The sequence below is a fragment of the Globicephala melas genome, chromosome 7 (genome assembly GCF_963455315.2).
Source record: "Globicephala melas chromosome 7, mGloMel1.2, whole genome shotgun sequence".
Classification (NCBI taxonomy): domain Eukaryota; kingdom Metazoa; phylum Chordata; class Mammalia; order Artiodactyla; family Delphinidae; genus Globicephala; species Globicephala melas.
In genome coordinates this window covers 72,400,757-72,415,493 of record NC_083320.1, presented here as the reverse complement: position 1 = coordinate 72,415,493, position 14,737 = coordinate 72,400,757, and the positions used below count along the sequence as shown (strand labels likewise).

At 37.4% G+C, this 14,737-nt stretch overlaps 1 protein-coding gene across 15 annotated transcripts in view; it reads left to right on the top strand.

Moving 5' to 3' along the window:
• The window catches only part of PKP4 (plakophilin 4), a 250,469-nt gene that overhangs the window by 171,776 nt on the left and 63,956 nt on the right, over nucleotides 1-14,737 (top strand). For 12 of the 15 annotated variants that reach the window (XM_030852714.2, XM_030852713.2, XM_060302418.1 and 9 more), the window contains 2 exons: nucleotides 14,208-14,339; nucleotides 14,450-14,640. In XM_030852714.2, the coding sequence (XP_030708574.1) occupies nucleotides 14,208-14,339; nucleotides 14,450-14,640 (323 nt within the window). The remainder of the gene's footprint in view (nucleotides 1-14,207; nucleotides 14,340-14,449; nucleotides 14,641-14,737) is intronic. The other 3 variants (XM_060302413.1, XM_070045980.1, XM_060302411.2) reach the window with 1 other exon arrangement.

Here is a 14,737-nt window from a genome sequence, read left to right as displayed (position 1 = left end):
AAGCATTAAAATTTTATCCCGCTTGTCCTATACAGATTTTATTTCAGGATCACCAAATAACCCTAGTCATTACTGAATATCTAAAGATTTCTTAAATATGCCAAAGAATTCCTGCTGATAAATGTAGAAAGAACAATAAAATTAGAAAAATCACCAATTTACAGCCCCTAATGAAATCACTCGTTCAAGCAAAGATTGTCAGTGTATGCAAAAACCTCTATATTCTCAATCCTAGCTGCACATTGGAATCACCTTGGGAGTTTTTAAAAATCCTGATACTCATACCACAACTTGGGCTGATTGAATTGGAATCTCTGGGCATGGGACTCGGCAGTAGTTTCTAAATTCTATGCCCTCCACTTCCACGCCAGACAACCAAGTTGTGCAGTGTGCAACCAAGGTTGAGAATCCTTGCATTAGTAGAAAGGAAGATGGTGAACTTGAAAATACAAAGATCAGGCTGCCACCACTTGAATTGGCTGCTTGATCTGAGCAAATGTAAAAGTTCTGATGTGACGTCATGTGAAGTACACAGCACTGTTCATGAAGTATTCTAACCACAAAAGTTTGACCTGAAAGCTTTTAGCTCTAAATTTCTGCTTACAGGAAAAATTGAGGTTTGAGGATGTGTAAATGCCACCGCGAGAAAGCCATCAAACATTTAGAATGTGGCGCATCCTATGAGTTTATTGCTATGGTTCCAGCAGTGAGCCAAGAAAATGAAAATGAAGGAATGGGAAATCCTTTCTAGATCGAAAGAACTTAAGTAACAATCAAAAACGCAATCAGTGAACCTTATTTCAGCCTGACTAGTACAAGGCACTGAAGAAAGACATTTCTGAAACATCAGGAAAATTCTGAATATGAACTCATTATATGGCATTATGGAATAATTGTAGTCTTGTGAAGTCCTTATTTTATAGAGCTACAAATGGAAGTATTTAGAGTTCTGATCATCTGATATGAGAGGTCTGTTTTAAAATTCTCTAACAGAAGAAAAGAAAAAGATAAATAGATCATAAAAGTGTGGTATAATGTAATTATGAAATCTGGGGGGTTGTTAATTATACTTTTCTCTGTTTTTATATATGTTTGAAAAGTTTAATTTTAAAAAATTTAAATACAAGTTGTTTAAATAAAGGGTTCAAAATAGTGGGATTTAAATCGTACATCAGAGTGACGTGTTAAAGCCAGTAAGCTGTTGCCCATACTCTGAAGGCTGGTCCTAACAGAAATGAAACCAACTATGAGACAGTGACATGTGCTCCCCAGCCAGTGGGTGGTACTTAATTTGAGTTTCCACATAGATGGGATTTTGTTACAATTCTTACTAAGCAAAATCGCCTGTAGCGTGCCGGGCATCAGCTTAGAACTCCACATTTATCACTCTGTTTTTGCATGGGTGTTTGTGCCAGCAAATAAGAATATTAGCATTTAGCTTTAGCCAACATGTATCTTTATGTTCCTGAGCCAGTTATTCATGACGTATGAACACATCCCCCAGAAGCTTAAATATTGTTAGTACTTCATGTAAAAATCAAATATCCAGCTTTAGCCTTTAACATTTTATGTTTAATTCAAACATGTCAAATAAATATTTAAATTTTCTCATGTTTTTAGTGATATGTGAAGAAATAATCTATTAACTAGCTAAAATAAAATAGAAATTGTAAAGTCCAAAATCTCCTGTTTTTCCATTACCACCTCCTCAACACAGAGCCCCACTTCCTTAGCTTACAATTGTTACCTTGGGAAACGTTAAAAAGGCTACCATCTATAACTCCACATTTCATTTTTATGCCAAAGTTAGCCTACATTTAGCTTTATCTTGATAATCTTTACCAAAATAGATAATCCAGTAGAAAAGTACAGAAAAACCTGGTTTCACAAGACCCATTCATTTCTTTTAAAGGTGAATATGTATGGAATTTTTTTAGAGAAGGTTTTTTTTTGGTTTCTTTTTTTTTTTTTAACAGAAGAAATGTATCTCCCACTATCAAATATTTTCATTTATATATTTGGTAACATCTTTTCCCCAAAATGAACAAAATTTGTCTTTGGAAAAATATTTGACTGGTTTTTGAGCACTTACTTTCCATAGACTACACTTTTTACATCACAGCAAGTCCCTTATTCTTTGTTCAGCTTTACTCGTTAGGAAGTGAGAGCCCTCTGGCCTTTTATGAGCACCGCCTGTTAAACTCGGACACTTTGCAGATGTGATCCATTTCTTTTCATCTTTGTATTTCTAAACTTCTTGTTTTTATAGTTTTCCTTTTATAGGGATAATAAACTATGAATTTTTTATGGTAAGTTTAATAACTGTATTTTAGTTAGTACCCAGACTAAAAATACTTAATAAACACTCATCTTAATATGTCTACTTGTGGAAATTCCTATTTTTTCCCCTAAAAATTAGTTTTAATCATTTTGAATCCCTGAAGAGAATTCAGGAATTTTAAAATGTTTTTGAACAGGAGAGCTCTCTGGTGGCATACAAACCTAAAATATTTTTCAGATTTGTCATTGTAGAAATCTAAAGTACTTTATACCAGTTTATACAGATACGAAGTTTGTTTAAACTGTGAAATTCAATTCGGGTAGATGAGCTTCTACAGTGGATTTTAAGGCAGACTAGTTGATGTTTAGAGCAAGGTTTAAAGTGAACTAGAAGGTACTTCATTAATAATGGTTTTTATTTTCCAAGGCTTTTCACACAGTGTTTTCCGTATGAGTAAAAATTTTAGGGCCATTGTCTTATTAATATTTAAGAGATAGTATAAGCATGCATAAGATCCAAAAATCTAGATATATCAAGAGAACCAGACTAGAAATAGCTTCAAGAAACATGGTCTTCTGCTCGTTCTTCTAAGTCTTTACTTCCATTAAAACCCAACTTTGAAAGAATATCATATGTATGTAGTAGTTTGTAGTTGGGTCAACAAACTCCAAGTATCTGTAATATTCTTAAGATATCAGTCAATATCCATCTCTATCTTATGTGGTTTAAAGAATTGTTCTTATGCTTCATGCTTCCATCACCCTATTTACATTTTCACTCTGAAACAGGATTTCCCAACGTTCTCATTGCCTCCAATAATAAAGTTACCTGCTGTTGAAATGAGTCTTGTACATCAGAGAAGCTACTGAAGAGGACAAGTCTTGGGGACCATTTTCCAGGTCCGCTTCCAGAATTTGGCTGAGAGCTTTACTTCTTAGCCATTGAAGGCACTGGAATATTTCTGCAGCAGCTCTGTGGAAAGTAGACTCCCTTCTGAGCCTACGGTGCTACGGGAAGTGAGAGTCCCAGGGCCAAACAGGAAGTTGAGTCCCCGTAAGACTAAATTCTCGTATTTTTCACAGTGTTGCACCTGAGTGTGATAGCCTGACTTCAACTCATAGGCCAGAGTTGGAAGAAATGTGACATACCCATTTCCCTTAACTGTCAAAGAAAGTATCATCTGCCTTAACATTGTGTGCTATTACCATCCCAAGGTCCCTGCCAAAACCCACACTACACTGCCTTTTATGTAAGGGCAAACCCCTAAACGCTATAGCAACTCAGGACAAGGAGAATCTAGCATAAGGTTGCAGCCTGCTGGTTTGTGAAAGACTAGTTACAGGGTTATACATACTAAAAATCTCCTCACTGATCCCTAGGTTCCTGTTTCAGTGGGGATTTCACACACAGTGTAGACCTCTGTCATTTCACATAACATAAACAGACACACAGATTAACAAAGCGGAGTCATTTTAAGAATTTCAAGTTCTTTAAACAAGCCTTAGACCTTTCACTGAGCATATTTTTATGTGTACTTGGTATGTATTTGGGAGGTACATCACAGAAAAGATAAAATAATTCACTTTGTATTTCATCTTTTACTGTGAGCTTAATGGGATGGGTAATGTAACAGATTTTCATAGCCCTACAACATTATTGTCCCTTACTTTTCTTAGCTGCAGCCTTCTAATTTTTCTAATTAATTGCCCTTTTTTGGGTAATATTCAGGCACTCAGATGAAATGTAGCAGACAAGAAGGACCATGCTTCCACAAATCTCCCCGTCTTAATCACAGATGGAGATTATTTCATTCCACCTTGAAGCTTATTCAAGTTCTATATTTGTAGACATTCATTTTCTTGGAAGATGCTAATTTGATGTTTGAAAATCTCCCATAGTATATTTCTGGTGTCCCAGAAAACATGTTTGTGATTTTTTCAAAAAGGTAACACATGTTCTTCAGTACACAGATTAAAGAAGTAGCATTCATATTCTGTTTGCCATTTTTACTCTTAAAAATCTCTCAATTTCATGTTCTGATTGTGCTAAACAGCATACCAACTGTTTAATTGTAGTTTACAGCATTGATCATAAAATGATGAACCCCATCCTGTAAGTCTCTGTGGGTTTCTCTGGTAAATTTGACTAGTATCTGCTTCCATTCCACAAAGCAGATGTTTTTAAAAGACATTTATTTGAAAGATTGCATAAATAATGCATAATTAGTAATTGTGACACACCATACTACAATAAGGTTTACTTTATTCAGTAATTAGGAAATGACCCGTTTGTATATCTGAGGTATAGTAGCTGTACGTACATACATTTATGTGGGTGTATACGATTTGTGAATTACAAGTTTTCAAAGAAACAGTAAATAATAACAAAAACTATCTTGAAAACAATTTAATTTCCTTTTAGTGATTCAGAAGAGATTTCAGTATCTTTTTGTCTTTGTAGGTATACATTATCATTGGACTCTACTATAGAAGTAGAAAAATGACTGAAGACCTTATTCACAGTATAGAATTTGGTTGTTTTACAGTTCATATTAAATAAACCTCTTTAACCAACTTTGTAAAACTGTAACTTTTATATTTACTGAAATATAAAGCACAAAATAGGTACCCTGTACTCTAAACCCAGTTACTTAGGTCTTCAAATTAGATTTGGGGTACATGGGGATTTAATATTTTAGTGTTCTAGTTAACATCTCTGTGTCCTTTTCTATATTCTGTTTTCTGAGGCATTGCATTTAAAACTATAAGAAACATAGGCTTCCCTGATGGTCCAGTGGTTAAGACTCTGTGCTTCCACTGCAGGGGCATGGGTTCAGGGAACGGAGATACTGCAGGCCACACGGCACAGCCAAAAAGTAAATAAATAAAAAATAAAAGTATAAGAAACAGATACTAACATTTAGAGGGCAGATGATCATATTACTTGGGGGTAATTTTGTTGATTTCATTTGTGTTTGCATTGAGATTCTAATTCTGTTAAGTTTTACTGTTAGGGTGACCGGTATGGAATAATGTATCTTATAATTTGTACTTGATCTGTGTAAGATTATTTATTTATTTTTTAATTAAAGCATAGTTGATATACAATATTAGTTTTGGGTGTACAACATTGTGATTTGACATTTATATACATTACAAATTGATCATAATAAGTCTAGTAACTATCTGTCACTGTACAGAGTTATTGGGATATTGTTGATTATATATATTCTCTTTTTCTATTTACTACATCTTTATTGGAGTATAATTGCTTCATAATACTGTGTTAGTTTCTGTTGTACAACAAAGTGAATCAGCCATATGCATACATGTATCCCCATATCCCCTCCCTCTTGCATCTCCCTCCACCCTCCCTATCCCACCCGTCTAGGTCATCGCAAAGCACCGAGCTGATCTCCCTGTGCTATGGGGCTGCTTCCCACTAGCTATCTGTTTTACAGTTGGCAGTGTATATATGTCCATGCCACTCTCTCACTTCGTCCCAGCTTACCCCTCCCCCGCCCCATGTCCTCAAGGCCGTCCTCTACATCTGCATCTTTATTCCTGCCCTGCCCCTAGGTTCATCTGTGCTGCACATTATGTCCCCATGACTTATTTATTTTATAACTGGAAGTCTGTACCTCTTAAGCCCCTTCACCAGTTTTGCCAACCATCCCCCCACACCCATCCCTTGAGAGCTAATTTCTTTCCCTGTGTCTATGAGTCTGTTTCTGTTTTGGTTTTTAGCTTCCACATATAAATGAAATCATGTGGTATTTGTCATTGTCTGACTTACTTCACTTAGCATGATACCCTCTAGGTCTGTCCGTTTTGTGGCAAATGGCAAAATCTCATTCTTTTTTATGGCCGAGTAATATTCACACAAGGGAATACCACATCTTTACCCATTCATCCATTGATGGACACTTAGGCTGCTTCCGTATTTGGCTATTGTAAGTGATGGTGTAGTGAACGTATGAGTGCATATATCTTCTCAAATTAATGCTTTTATTTTCTTCAGATAAATATCCAGAAGTGAAATTGCTGGATCATATGGTAGCTCTATTTTTAATATTTTGAGGAGCCTCCATACTCTTTTCCATCATGGCTGCGCCAATTTACAATCCCACCAACAGTACCCAAGGGTTTTCTTTTCTCCACATCATCACCAACACTTGATTTTTGTCTTTTTGATAATAACCATTCTGACAGCTGTGAGGTGATAGCGCATGTGGTTTTGATTTATATTTCCGTATGATTAGTGATGTTGAGCATCTTTTCATGTATCTGTTGATCATCTGTATGTCTTCCTTATAAAAATGTCTATTCAAGTGGGAGGGAGGGAGACGCAAGAGGGAAGAGATAGGGGGACATACGTATATGTATAACTGATTCACTTTGTTATAAAGCAGAAACTAACACACCATTGTAAAGCAATTATACCCCAATAAAGATGTTTTTAAAAAAAAGTCTATTCAAGTCCTCTGCCCATTTTTTAATTGAATTATTTCTTGTTTTTTGGGTTTTTTGATGTTAATTTGTATGAGTTCTTTATGTATTTTGAATATTAACCCCTTAACGTATATATCATTTGCAAATATCTTCTCCCAGTCAGTGGGGTACCTTTTTGTTTTGTTGGTGTACGAAAGCTGTTTAGTTTGAGGTAGTCTCGTTTGTTTATTTTTGCTTTTGTTGTCCTTGCCTGGGGAGACAGAGCCAAAAAAATATTGCTAAGACTGGTGTCAAAGAGTGTACTGCCTATGTCTTGTTCTAGGGTTTTATGGTTTCAGATCTTACATTTGAGTCTTTAATCCATTTTGATTTTATTTTTGTATGTGTTGTAAAAAAAAAAAAAAAAGTGACCCAGTTTCATTCTTTTGCATGTAGTTATCCAGTTTTCCTAACACCATTTATTGAAGTGACTGCCTTTCCCCATTGCATATTCTTGGCTTCTTTGTAGTAAATTAATTGACCATATAAGCATGGGGTTTTTTGGATTTGTTTGAGAAGGATAGGTCTTAACTTTTCTTTTATTTGTTTGTTTGGTAGAATTCACCTGTGAAACCAGTCTGGGCCTGGGCTTTTGTCTGTTGGGAGTTTTTTTTTATTACTGATTTAATTTCATTACTAGCAATCAGTCTGCTCAGATTTTCTGTTTCTTCCTGATTCAGTCTTGAAAGATTTTGTGTTTCTAGGAATTGATCCATTTCTTCTAGGTTATCTGATTTGTTGGCGTGTAATTGTTTGAAGTAATCTCTTAAAATCCTCTGTGTGGTGTCAGTTGTAACTTCTCCTGCTTCATTTCTGATTTTATTTATTTGAGTCCCCTCTCTGTTTTTCTTGATGAGTGTAGCCAAAGGTTTATCAATTTTATCTTTTCAGAGAACCAGCTTTTAGTTTCATTGATCTTTTCTATTGTTTTTTTAGTCTCTATTTTAGTTATTTCTGCTCCAATCTTTATTACTTCCTTCTTTCTGCTAACTTTGGGCTTTGTTCTTTTTCCAGTTCCTTTAGGTGTAAGGTTAGATTATTTATTTCAGAATTTTCTTGTTTCCTGAGGTAGTCCTGTATCACTATAAACTTCCCTCTTAAAACTGATTTTGCTTAGTCCCGTAGATTTTGAAATATTGTGTTTCCACTTTGTCTCAAAGTATTTTTTTATTTCTTCTTTGATTCCTTCATTGACCCATTGGTTGTTTAGTTGCATGTTGTTTAGCCTTCAGGTGTTTGTGGTTTTGCCAGTTTTCTTCTCGTTATTGATTTCTAGTTTCATACTATTATGGTCAGAAAACACACTTGATGTGATTTCAGTCTTCATAAATTTATCGAGACTTGTTTTGTGGCCTAACATGTGATCCATCCTGGAGAATGTTCCATGTGCCTTAGAAAAGAATGTGTATTGTGTGTGTGTGTGTGTGTGTGTGTGTATATATATATATATATACACACACACATACATTAAGTCTATTTGGTCTGATGTGTTGTTTAAAGTCAATGTTCCCTTATTGACTGTCTGGTTGATCTGTCCATTGATGTAAGTGGGGTGTTAAAGTCCCCTATTATCGTATTGCTGTCAGTATTTCTCTTTATGTATTTAGGTGCTCCTGTTTTGGGTGCATAGCTGTTTACAAGTTATGTCCTTTTGTTGGATTGATCCCATTATCATTATGTAATGCCCTTCTTTGTCTCTTGTCACAGTCTGTATTTTAAATTTTATTTTGCCTGATAGAAGTATTGCTACCCCAGCTTTCTTTTCATTTCTGTTTGCATGGAACATCTTTTTCCATCCCTTCATTTGTGTGTTTGGATCTGAAGTGAGTCTCTTGTAGGCAGCATATATATGGGTCTTGTTTTTTTAATCCATTCTGCGCCACCCTATGTCTTTTGACTGGAGCATGTTGTCTACTTCCATTAAAAGTAATTATTGATAGGAACATACTTATGGCCTTTTTTTTTTTTTTTTTTTGCGGTTTGCGGGCCTCTCACCGTTGTGGCCTCTCCCGCTGCGGAGCGGTGGCTCCAGATGCGCAGGCTCAGGGACCATGGCTCAGGGGCCCAGCCGCTCCGCGGCATGTGGGATCCTCCCGGACCGGGGCACGAACCCGTGTCCCCTGCATTGGCAGGTGGACTCTCAACCACTGCGCCACCAGGGAAACCCCATGGCCATTTTGTTAATTGTTTTCTGGTAATTGTTTTTTATACTTCTTCTATGTTCCTTCCTTCTTCTCTTGTTCTCTTCCCTTGTGATTTGATGGCTTTCTTTAGTGTAATGTTTATATTTCTTTCTCTTTATTTTTTGTGTATCTGTTACAGGTTTTCGGTTTGTGGTTCCCATGAGTTTTATATATAACAGCCTATGAATATAGCAGTCTATTTTAAGTTGATGGTCACTTAAGTTTGTGCACTTTCTAAAAGCACTACTCTTTTTACTCCCCTCCCTGAACATTTTATGTTTTTGAGGTCATATTTTATTTTTATTTTGTGTATCACTTAACTCATTCTTTTAGATATAGATGATTTTACTACTTTTGTCCTTTAACCTTCATACTGACCTTTTAGGTGGTCGATCCACTACTTTTACTAAATGTTTCCCTTTACCCGTGCTATTTTTTTCTTTCATCTTGTTCATTTGTTTGTTTGTTTCTAGTTATAGCCTTTTCTTTTCCATTTAAAAAAGTCCTTTTAACATTTTTTTAAGACCAGTTTAGCGATGATGAACTTCTTTAGCTTTTACTTGTTTGGAAAACTCTTTATCTCTCAATTCTGAATGATAATCTTGCTGGGTAGGGTATTCTTGGTCGTAAGTTTTTCCTTTCGTTACTTTGACTATATCATGCCACTCCTTTATGGCCTGTAAAGTTTCTGCTGAAAAATCAGCCAATTGCCTTATGGCATATTAACCCTTGTATGTGACTTTTTGTTTTTCTCTCTTTATCTTTAACTATTGCCATTTAATTATGTCTTGGTGTGTATCTCTTTGAGTTCATCTTATTTGGGACTTGGTGCTTCCTGCACCTGGATATCTGTTTTCTTCCCCAGGTTAGGGGAGTTTCAGCCATTGTTTCTTCAGATGGATTTTCTGTCCTTTTCTCTCTCTCTTCTCCTTCTACAGACCCTGTAATGTGAATGTTAGATAGTTGATGTTGTTGCAGTAGTCCCTTAAACTATCCTCATTTTTTAAATTCTTTTTCCTTTTTGCTCTTCTTACTAAGTGATTTTCACCATCCTGTCTTCCATATCACTGATATGTTATTCTGCATCCTCTAATCTGCTGTTGATTTCCTCTAGTGTGTTTTTTACTTCAGTTATTTTATTCTTCAATTCTGATTAGTTCTTTTTTATATTTTCCCTCTCTTTTTTGAAGTTCTCCCTGAGTTCATCCATTCTTCATCCTAGTTTGGTGAGCATCTTTATGACCATTATTTTGAACTCTACCTGGTAAATTGTTTATCTCCATTTTGTTTAGTTCTTTTTCTGAGTTTCTGTCTTGTTTTTTTCATTTGGAAGCTGTTCCTTTGTCTTCTCATTTGTCTAACTCTCTGTGTTTGTTTCTATGCATTAGGCATATCATCTATTTCTCCTGGTCCTGAAAAGGTGGTCTTATATAGAAAGTCCCCTGTGAGGTACAGTATCACAATTCCTCCTGGTCACAAGAGCCAGGATATCCAGGGCTACCCCTGTGTGTGCCCTCTTGTTGTGGTTAGACCACTATTGCTACAGGCACTCTGGTAGGCTGGGCTCACCCCCTTGGTCCAGCCAGCTGATAGGTTTTTCCTCAACTGCTGCAGGCACACTGATGTGTGGGGCTGGTCCCCAGCTCAACTGGCTGCAAGGCCAGCCGGAACTGTTGCAGACATGCTGATATGCTGAGCTAGCTCCCTGGAGTGAGAGCCACTTTGGAGGGGTGCCAGTGCTGGCTGGGACTACCCACTGGCTGGGGCAGAGTGAGAAACACTTTAAAGGGGCCCGCTGGGGCAGGTGGGTTGTGCAGGGCTGGTCCTCGGGAACACCTGGGGAGGGTGCACAGTGTTAGTTAGGTTGAGAAAAGAGAAACAGAAATGGCAGCTGCCAGCAACAGGTCAGCCAGGGGGAAGGAAAGTGAAAAGAAACATAATGGCATCTGACAGTGTTTCCATTCCCAAAGGAAGTTCCACCAGATACCTGCCGTCTGGCACATACCCCCAAATAGTCAGTGAATCTCCTTCTCATATGACCTCGATGCTTTCCAGGCTGTTGCTTCTGCCCTGGTACCTGGAACAGGTGAGTTTGTGTGTGAGCTCTTTATGGGCAGTCTTGGTTTCCCACAGCCCTCTGGCTCTTCCAGACTTAAGCCTTGCTGGTTTTCAAAGCCAGACGTTATGGGGGCTTGTCTTCCTTGTGCAGCTCCCCTGGTGTGGGGAGCGTGACATGGGACTTGGGTCCCTCGCTCCTCAGGGGTCCTCCACGGTTGTAATATCTCTCCCGTTTGTGGGTTGCTGCACTAAGTGTGTGCGTTCTGACTAGACCGTGTATCTCCCCCTCCTACCCATCTCAATGTGGACTTTTCTTTATATCCTCAGTTGTAGAAAATCTGTTCTGCTAGTCTTCAGGCCATTCTCAGACATGGTTGTTCTATCCGTAGTTGCAGTTTTGTGTATCCGTAGGAGGAAGTGAGCTCAGGATCCTCCTACTCTGCCATCTTGATCCCATCAAGATTATTTTAAATAGCTTCTCTTAGAAAAGAGTGTAAATGAGCACAATTGCTTGTCACCTGGTTTGTGAGAAAATGTTCCATTGGATAAAGAGACAAAATTGCTGAAGTACAGATTTTTAGCGTGTCTCTTTTTCTTTTCTTATTTAAATAATATCTCCTAATGGTTAAAAAGAGAGAGACATACACAGAACTCTAATGGTTTTGGTTTCCATGGTGATAATTTTTCAGATTCTGACACTGCATGCCACCTAGTGTTTCCAAGCCAAGAGCTTTGATGTAATGGTATCCCAGGTTTTATCTTGTACTAAAGCTGAAGCTAGGAGCTATCTAAACGTCTTTTTCTTTTTAAAAGTGGCACACTTTTCCATTATGCCAGTGCTTGAAACTGCCAGATTGGTGCTTCCATGTCTATAGTCTGTTGCCATTTCCTTTGTGATTTTCCAGTGTTCCGTTCCTGGATGAAATAAAGGTGGATTACTACCTAGCTCTGATCTCAGGTCCTCTCTTGTTTAGCTTCTCTGAGGCATTCCATTCCCTGTAAAACTCTTATAACCTAGCAAACTATGTATTTTACTTAGTCCCTAATAAAACTCCTTCAAGAATTGCTGTGTAAGAGTGTTTAGAACTGTGGAAAGACAGAAGACTTACAAATGAAGCAGATTACTCTCCACTGTTATCAGCCTGATACAGACTTAGATCATGTTTCCGTGTGTACCAGGGAATCCACATACAATCTGAAATCTGTATTGAAATTCCAAACTTAAGAATTCAGGGCTTCCCTGGTGGCGCAGTGGTTGAGAGTCTGCCTGCCGATGCAGGGGACATGGGTTCGTGCCCCGGTCCGGGAAGATCCCACATGCCACGGAGCGGCTGGGCCCGTGGGCCATGGCCGCTGAGCCTGCGCGGCCGGAGCCTGTGCTCCGCAACGGGAGAGGCCACAACAGTGAGAGGCCCGCGTACCGCAAAAAACAAAAAAAGAATTCAGAACTATCACAGAGTTCTGCTACCTAGAAGTGTAATGTCAAATGATAAACCTAGAGACAGGTTCATCAAAAACCTATATTAAGAGTGTCAGCAAATCTTTCTGGAGGCTAGGAAACAAAACCTTGGCTTGAATCTGACATCAAGTTAAAGGTTTAGAATTGTGGCATCCCAGTTCTCCTGTAAACCCTATATTCACTTTCCAAACTAGCTTGATCAGCAATGCCTAAAAGTTTTACTTTGCTTTTCATAGACAAACCTTATTGAACACAATAAAGTAAAGCCCACAGCACAATGCCAGGCATGAATCAGTGCTCAATAAAGAGAAGCTGCTATTCTTACTGGGAATTTGTTTGTTCAATAAATATTTACTGAGCACCTACTGAGTGCTATGCACCTATCCTAGGCACTGAGGATACAACAGTAAACAAAGCAGACAAAAGTCCCTGCCTGCTTTGAGCTTATAGTCTAGTGGAGAGAGATGGTGATAAGTGCTATAAAGAAAGGGCAAACTGGCCTCCTGTGGTAAGTGGATACTGCTTAGATATTACTTCCTTTAGGAAATTTTTCCTAAGCTCCTTTCCCCCGACAGTAACACAAACATGTGCATGCACGGTGACACACAAACACTGTATCTTTTCTCAGCTGCATGCTTAGAGCCTGGCATATAGTAGGGCCTTAATAAATAGTTAAAGAAAGAAAGTCAGAAAGGAAAGACTAATTTCAATCCTTAGGATTGTGTGTTAAACTCAGAATGTGATACCGATTCGATTTAAATCTGTAAAGTGAGAGTGAAGTGGCATTCCTGAAAAAAATGTTTGTTAGCAACATGAGGGTTAAACTTGAGGAAAGAAAGACTTGTCATGAATATAATCAGAATATGGGCAAATATATTTTGAAGAACCTAGAGGAAAGAGAACATATTTGATTAGAACTGGGAAAAGGCAGTAAAAGCTACACCACCTAAATTTACAGCATAAAAAAGAGGTTGGAATCGGGAAGAAGATAAGTTGTTTTGTTTTGTTTTTTAAGTTCAAGATGGCAAAATGATACAGTTGAAAATAAAACAAGATAATGGGCGAGACAGATTTGAGTAAAGAAAACAATAATGAGGTTAGATTTGTCTATATTCATTTTGTAAAGACTATAAGAATAAAATAAGCAAATGGATAAGAAATTTAAATTTCCATTGTTGGCAATTCTGAAAACTCTGCACAGAGTTCCTTTGATTTTAGATGATATGAAATGTGACATAAAAAGCTAGCCTTACCTTCAGAGGTTTCATCACCAAGCTCAATAATGTGAATATCATGCAAGTTTTCATTTCAACAGTTTGAGATATGGAGGATCTTTTTTTACATAGTCACCCTTCTCACTCCATCTGTTAATCCTCTTGGAGGAACTCACCCTGAGAGGTGAGTTTTCCAAGGGGTAACAAGGTCAGTTTTCAGATTTTAATTTAATGTAGTATGTAAGTTAATTTGTGGCTGGTAATCAGGATGAGAAACATTCATGAAATTTAGCAAAATATATTAATAAACTGAGTATATGGAACACTTTCATATAGAAAAGAGTCAAAATGACTGTGCAGTTTAAGGTGAAAAAGTCTTGTATTAACTTGTATGAAGTCTTGAGTTAATAGTCTTGTATTAAGATTATAAGACATTACTGACAAATACCTGAACGCTTTTTTTAGCAAGTTTTTATGTATTATTTTCGTTGAGTTTAGCTGATTAAACTTATCTTCTTCCAGATGTGCCAAATACTGGTGTAAACAAACCTAGAGCTTCGGACGCTGTCCATCCCAATAACTATCTCATCAGGACAGAGCCAGAGCAAGGAACCCTCTACTCACCAGAACAGACGTCTCTCCATGAAAGTGAGGGTCTGTTGTATTATCTTCTAAGTATTAGATTTGCTTTTAATACTTCCATTTTGAAAATGAGCATCAGAAGTGTAAAATGAAGATATATTCTGCTGGTTTCATTCCTTCAGGATCATTGGGTAACTCAAGAAGTTCAACACAAATGAATTCTTATTCCGACAGTGGATACCAGGAAGCAGGGAGTTTCCACAACAGCCAGAACTTGAGTAAGGCAGATAATAGGCCACAACATTCATTCATAGGATCAACTAATAACCACCTGGTGAGGAATTCAAGAGCTGAAGGACAAACACTGGTTCAGGTAAGCCAAATACATCTCGATCCTTGACTCATTTTACACTATGAGTCCATGATGTTAATGAAATTTTACGCTTGAAATCTAAAACTGCATTAGTTCC